The sequence below is a fragment of the Nothobranchius furzeri genome, chromosome 3, assembly GCF_043380555.1.
Source record: "Nothobranchius furzeri strain GRZ-AD chromosome 3, NfurGRZ-RIMD1, whole genome shotgun sequence".
NCBI lineage: Eukaryota > Metazoa > Chordata > Actinopteri > Cyprinodontiformes > Nothobranchiidae > Nothobranchius > Nothobranchius furzeri.
The window spans coordinates 5406947-5414446 of record NC_091743.1 but is presented as its reverse complement, the minus strand read 5'-3'; the positions used below and the strand labels follow the sequence as shown (position 1 = coordinate 5414446).

At 49.9% G+C, this 7500-nt stretch overlaps 1 protein-coding gene across 3 annotated transcripts in view; it reads left to right on the top strand.

The window, feature by feature from the left end:
• znf831 (zinc finger protein 831) overlaps positions 1–7500 on the top strand; it is a 21415-nt gene that overhangs the window by 2926 nt on the left and 10989 nt on the right. For all 3 annotated transcript variants that reach the window (XM_015960110.3, XM_015960107.3, XM_070549133.1), the window contains 2 exons: positions 77–4160; positions 5044–5306. In XM_015960110.3, coding sequence (XP_015815596.3) covers positions 125–4160; positions 5044–5306 — 4299 coding nt within the window. In that variant the 5' untranslated portion in view covers positions 77–124. The remainder of the gene's footprint in view (positions 1–76; positions 4161–5043; positions 5307–7500) is intronic.

Here is a 7500-nt window from a genome sequence, read left to right as displayed (position 1 = left end):
CCATCAAATAGGTGAATCTTCTCATTTTCATGTGAGGCAATAATTCACTCTGATACAAACTGTTCTTATCTTACAGGTAATCAGAGACCCAGAACTGGTACATCACTACAGCAGCAGCGTTACCATGGAGACTGGAAAGCCAGGACTGGCAAACGTTCCAGCGTGCATCAGCTCCGTCGCAGCACAGGCAGAGAAAGGGACGGACAACCAGACCCCGCTCAGAGCCGTTTACATCCACACAGTCCCTGCGTTGCCAGTGCAGCCACACATTCAGCCTCCTGCCGCTGCCCGAGAGCTGAGCACACTCCATCTGGCTCTGCCGCCTCTCTACTCCAAGGAGACGCTTCCATTTCTGACTCTACAACTCACTGGTGGGCTGCAGCCTCAGCCACGACTGAATCTGGCAGCTGCTGCTCCCGCAGCAAAACCTAAGTCTGCAGGCAAGCACGTGTGCCCTCACTGTGGACGTGACTGCATGAAGCCCAGTGTGCTGGAGAAGCACCTCCGCTGCCACACCGGGGAACGACCTTACCCCTGCACCACCTGCGGAGTGTCCTTTAAGACCCAGAGCAACCTGTACAAACACAGACGGACCCAGGCACACGCTCGCCTCTCATCCGAGTCCGAGCAGGGAAGCCTGGACAGCCTTTACAGTTCAAGAGAGACTTGTACTTCCAGTTTGTCTCTTGATGAACACAGCGAGGAATCCTGCAGCACGGAGAAGCACGACACGCTGCCAGCCGTGGAGGGCAGTCCCCCAGCCAGCACTGCACAGGCTCACAGCGTCCCGCCAGAAGGTTCCGTCGGTGCACAGAAGGAATTGGGCCTCTCGGGTCACCGTACAGAAACTACTGAGAGCAAAGTAACAAAAGAGGAAGACAAACAGAAGTTAGATAATACAACACAGCCTCTGATGGGAAGTCGACAGATTCTGCTTCAGAGACAAGAAGCCACTCTGTTTTCCAAGCAGTGGGGAAGTTCTGTGTCTAGTGGGAAATCCCAAAGTCATGAGAGCACAGACTCTGGCTTCAGTGAGAGCAGCGACCACTACCCGAGTCCAAGCAGTGTTCTACCTGACCACGGTATGGATTCACTCACTGAATCCAATAAGGAGCATCTTGGAGAAACCCTGAGCGTGCACGCGTCTTCTGACCACAGAGAACAAGATTCCAAACGCGCGGTGAGAAAGCAGGAGCAGAAGCTGCTGGTAGAACGCATTTCTAAGCTGATCTCTGAGAATACAGCCGTCGTGGAGGACAAGCAACTAGAAAATGTACGACCAAGGAAAACAATTCTGTCAAAGCAGGGTAGCATCGACCTCCCCATGCCATACACCTACAAAGATTCCTTCCACTTCGACATGCGGATCAACCAAACTCAGAATATTGGTTTGACTAAACACAGCAAGCCTGAACTGCACAGCTCTGTTCCCGCTCCGCGCACCCCCTCCATGCAGCATGCCCCCTTTACCCGCAGCAGCTCCCTTCCGTTCAGCTTTACCCTCAAGCAGCCAGAGGGAAGCAGTCCAACCTCCCGCCACCAGCCTGATTACGTAACTGTCGCCCGCAGGGGAAGCTTGGGCCAGATCAACCCAACAGATTCAGCAAGGAAGCCTGTGAACCAGCATTCATCTGCCCACCGCCCACTGGTGCGACAGACAGCCGTAGACTGCAACCACGCAACAGATGGCCTCTTCACAAATTCATCTGTGGAGGAGGCATGGACCAGCAGCCTCGGCTGCAACGGGGATGTTGGTGACGTTTCTGGAGAGCCAAACACCAAAAAGTTTCGCAGGAAAAAAGCACAGAAGTTTGCTTACAACAAGTGGTACATGTACGGGGGCGGGACGTTCAAAAGGCTCTACGATCCAGACAAACGTGTAGAGAACGGCACCGTCAAAGGCAGGAAGTGTTCAACAAACCTCCAGCTTGTTCACGATCTGCAAAAAGCAGCGTCGGCGGACCACACAGAGACCGTCCCAACGATGCTGCGTTTCACAAAGAGCGGTGCAACAGCAGACCGTCCTCCTGCCAGTCCGTCCCTCGTCCCTCCAGGTGACTCTGGTTTACCGACACGTCCGCTTGAACCATGTCGCAGTCCTATCAGGGCTCCACTTGGGAGAAACTCATCACTGTCGATGCTCCCTGTCCCCGCCATCAGACCGCTGGTTAGCCATAAAGCAGAGTGCTGCACCAGACCAGAGACCGTGAAACCCACTAGTGCTCCAGAGCAGACAGACTCATCGTGGCAGCTCTGTGGAGACCACCTTCCCTCCGACAGGAAAAAACAGAGAACTGATCACAAAACGATCTTCCCCATGGATCTGGAGACTGTCCCAAACACATCAGCTCCCCCTCCTTCCTTGGTCACTTTCAGCGTGCCTCAGCGTGGCACTAACGTCACCTTTGTGCACGCTCTAACAAACCCAAAGCACACTGAGCCCAAAGCAGCCCTCTTTCTGCCGTGTGGAGTCGATGCGACTGCACTGGCAGTGAGCACTGCGGCCGCTGCAGCCGCCTCCGTCACCAACAACACCTTCCTGCCCAAGTACCAGCTCAAGTTACCAAACACCGCTGGTCCTGCTGCTTCGCCACACACTGTGAGCAAATCAAAGGACACGGTCCATCCCGAAGCATCGGCCGCTCCCTCGGACCCAACATTGCCTTCAGCAGCAGCTTGTGAGGAGGACTGTGTCCCTGCGCTGTCTTTAAGCCCTGCACAAGGCCAGCTTGTCTTGCCTTGTGCAGTTTCTTCTGTTAGTCAGGGTGAAACATCACAACTCAGTGCAGCATGCAGCCCAGCAGTTGTGCACAGGCAGTTTGCAGCAGCCACAATTACCACAAGCTGCCTACGGAGTTGTTCAGATGGATTATGTGGCTCATTAATGCCTCCTTTGAAATCTGCAGCTGATTCTAGATCTGCACACTTTTACATGCCTCTCGCACCCGCCGCTGTAAGCTTCTGTTCACCCAAAGCCAGTGATGTAATGTCTGGTGCCACCCTTACAGCCGTCTCGCATCGTCATCCTCTCCTCAGCCTCAACCACCCTTCCACACACACTCAGGTGTCGACAGCATCAGCTCCGGCAGATCTCAGAAGCACAGTGCAGGTGGGTGCAACGCCCCCAGTTACTCCTTGTGTAATGATGCCACTGGACCAGCCAGCTCAGAAAGTCTTTCATGTCCACACAGCAGACCTTCAGATCTGTCTCCAGATCATTTCTGACGAGCAGCTCGCCCTCATTGCACCGCAAATCGAACGGGCGTCACGTACAGGTCTGTCACCGATGTGTGACGCTGAAGCAATGACCTCAGAAGGGTCTGAGACTAAAGCTCAAAGGGTTGCAGCGGTGGACTCTGGCAGTGAGGGGAGGGGCCGTGTAGAGCCACAACAGAGCTGCAGCAGACGCCGGAGTCTGCACACACTCAGCCCGGGGAGGAAAACAGCAGCACCACAGGATGAGCCTCTAGAGAGAAAGTCAAACGAGGAGCTGCCTGAACACAGCCACCCCTCCGAGGCTTCTGCTCCTCCTCAAGGCTTTCCCTATCTCCCACACACAGGTGGTCACGCGAGTGTCGTCACACCGGCGCCAAGCCCTGCAGGCAGTTCGATGTCAACTTCTGCTTCTCTCAGAGTCGTGAAGTCAGGAGGAACCCCACCTGTAGGGAACGAGCAAAGCCGTTGTCCAGAGGAGCAGTCTTCACCAGACGAGAACGTGAGCCGTGATGGAGCCGACTCTCAGCTGCTGTCTGTGCATCAGAGCAGCGGGAAAAGTGACCTTCCTGGTAATGAGAGCCAGCACAAGCCGGAACATCGTGGCTCTGGTGAAGCTCTGACCAACAAAGGCAGTGGAGAGTGCCTCAGATGCACCAGTGGAGATGAGTCAGTTATTCCCGATGAGTGTAAAACTCCACAAACATCCATCCTCAGTCCTCGGGGGGAACCAGCTGTCAGCAGTGGCCAGAATCTATTTAGACATGAAAATATGCAATCCACCAGAGCAGGCCTTCCAGTCAGTTCCTCCAACCCACTGGAAACCAGTTCAGAGCATTCAGAAACACACCTGGATCAGTATACCTCACAGTCTCCTCACACTCAGGAGAGGCCACCAGAAGGTCCAGATGTGGCTCCGAGCATCCGGGTTCCAACTGAAGGAGCATGTGAGTAGTCCTGCATCTGACCTCTACACCACGGCGTTTGGTGCCTGGGTCACAGTCTTCTCAGGTTCTGGTCTCAGATCATCATGCACTTGTGTTCTAATGATTTAAAACCAGCTCTGAGGTGATGGTACCGGTCTGGGTGTAGGGGACAGCCGACATTCAGTCCACTACGTGACTTTTTGAAGGCTATCCAGACGTGAACCAGACTCGTTTAATGCGTTTGGAGGACTTGTGTAGATAAACTGAATATGACTGTGGGTCTGCAGGTGAGGGGTCCAGTAGGACACAACTCTACTTTAGACTGACGCACCGCCATGGGGTCGGTTTACATTCTACTAAAGCCCTGCGGCGAGGCGTCGCTCCACCATACAGGCCCGTGATCCTCGTGTCAACGTTCAGCTTAGCTGGTTTAAATCCGGTCAGCTGCAGTAAAACAACACATTCCACTCGAACAGCTGATCGCTGCTCACACACTCCATCTGGACACAAGGTGGCAGCAAAGGATGGCGAGTCCTGAGCTCCACGGCTGCAGACAAATACAGCGTGAGGAAAAGACAGACGCCAGTTTGCTCTTTCATTACCGATCTTTGCTAAGGATTGTTCCATATGGGCAATAATGACCATATATACTCAAAGTCAATGCTTTATTTCTGATTGGAGGCAGATCTGCAGCATTTATGAGAGATGAGACTTCATTAGTTGGACATCATGTGATTTTCTTCCATGAAGCTCCGTATCTAAGCAGAGGCTCTTTCTCCAGAGACAAAGGACTTGAAGCGAAGCCAGTTGGCATCCAAAACGGTCACTAGAAATGATTTGCTTTGACTAAATCACATAAAATATGTGGTTTATGAATGTTTCGTGTTTGTTTTTGTTCTCCCAGGGATTCCAGAAGAAACCTCTGGAGTGCGCTGTGCAGAGAAGAAGGAACAGCAGGTGCAGGAACATGCAGGGAGCTCTAACTGGAGACCAGGGCACAGCAGAGTGAAGACAGGGACAACAGAGACAAGCCACCGAACACAGGAAGAGCCGGGAGGTGTTGGAGGTAGCAGAGAAGAACAGAAACAAGAAGTAAAGACAAGCTGTGGCAGACAGTCGGACTCTACCTGCAGACCCGTGGTTTTACAAGACATGACCAAACTACAGGTGAGATGTTATTAAATCACTGAATACCTGTTTTCTTTTACTCTCTTTTTCACCTTTGCTTTCTTGCTGTTTGTCTTACTGGTTAACTTGAAAAAAGCAGAAAAAATGAGCGTAAAAATAGACATGAAGAGATCTCCGGTTCACGTCTGATCAGTGAACACTTCAACTGAACTACTTCTGAAGTGACTTTAAAGAGTGTAAGGCAGGGGTGTCAAACATGCGGCCCGCGGGCCGCATCCGGCCCGCAAGCGGGTGAAATCCGGCCCGCGAGATGGTTGTGTGAACTTTATTTTCATACTTTACAATGTAGAGTGAAAATAAACTTATCATTGTGAGCAAGTTTCCTCTGTAACGAGTATAAATAAAACAAAGCTGCGCTCAAGGCTCACACAAGAACTTGAATCACATCCTGAAGTTGGCCGCCACTCAGGATGTGACTTCTGATATTGATGTGCTGGTGAAAGCTAAAAGATGTCAAGTAAAATTAGTCAAATATACTTTAAGTGCTGCATGAAACTGGTCTAGCCATGTGATCTGTAAGCTCTTTGAATCACTAAGGAATGCTTTTTTAATTGTTGAATTTTTTACTTTTTTCAAATTTCAAGTACACTTCAGGTGTTGTACTTGTACTACACTGTCCTCAGGCTCCAGCCTTGTTTTATATTGATTGTATTAAAACAAAGAAAACAATCTGAAGTTTTTTTTTATTTACCGGTCCGGCCCACTTGCGACTAGATTTCCCTCAATGTGGCCCCTGAGCTAAAATGAGTTTGACACCCCTGGTGTAAGGGAACCGTAAGGCGTGGGATTCCATAGTAAATATGAAATCCACCTTACGGTTCAGTGGGTTGGTTAAACCAGAAGATCGGGTCTTCTTAATGCAGAGATCATGTAACCGTTATGTATTCACTCAGAGACAACAGAATAGAACGAGACAAGTTTAAAGGTTAAGAATTTTACTACTAACGATTAAACTAGGCTCATTTAAGAACTAAGTGTATAGTGTGACTAAAAATGGATGAGACGGTGAATGGATGACGTGTCATGTAAATCAGAACGAGCAAATCCGGAGAAGCGATTAGTTCTGACGGGAACTGAAGATGTTGGTTTGGAATAAGCTTGGGTAGTTTCAGAACCGCGTGAGACACCATCAAGTCGCGCCTGCCCGCCTGGTGGGAGTCCTCTGGTGAGATCAGGAATGCCGAGGTCCAGCAGACCCTCTCTGGAAACCGAGCTGGTAGAAGAAGCCATGATTCAGACCAGACCCGTCACGTTACCTCCGGAACACGACTCTTTTCTTGGCATCTGTTCAGACCCAGCCTGGGTTGGAGGAGCTTTTATTCTGAAAGGAGCTGTTGTCGTTGCTTGTTGTTATAGCGACTGGATTTTCTCAGCTTGTCGTGGTTCTTTCGGTTGAAGAGTGAAAGGTCGGATTGGCTACTCCGACGATTGCTCTGGAACGCTTTGAACTGGCGTTAGAGCTGACGTGGCGTAGTCTTATACCTCGGATGTTATGGTTCATTGTTGAATGAAAATGATCAAACACCGTCAGAAGCACGCCTCCGTCAGATCTGTGAGATTCTGATTGGATCAGTGAAAGAATGTGTCATGTCTTTTTAACACTACGTGAAATGAGTCCTGTAGGAACATTTAAAGTTACATTACTTTGTTTCTAAGATCATAATAAAATAATTAATATTTTAATTTCACAGGTCGGTCACATCTTATTATTGACTAACACTTTGATGGATTAGCTTTATTAAAATAGAGTTATTTGATTAATTAAAAGAAAAGAGTTCATTCTTCATTCTTCTGTCTTCATGCTGGAATGTAAACAGTTCAGAAGCGAATGCATGACCTTGAGGCTGTTTCATGCACTCTGGCACTGTGTCAGAAGGAAACAGCTGTTAGGGTAGAAATGGCTCCTTCGTCACGTTACAACTATGATGAGGAGGATGATGATGATGGTGATGATGAGGAGGATGATGATGATGGTGATGATGGTGATGAGGAGGATGGTGATGATGGTGATGAGGAGGAGGATGATGATGATGATGGTGATGATGAGGAGGATGATGATGATGATGGTGATGAGGAGGAGGATGATGATGATGATGGTGATGATGAGGAGGATGATGATGATGGTGATGATGATGATGATGAGGATGTGATGATGGTGATGAGGAGGATGGTG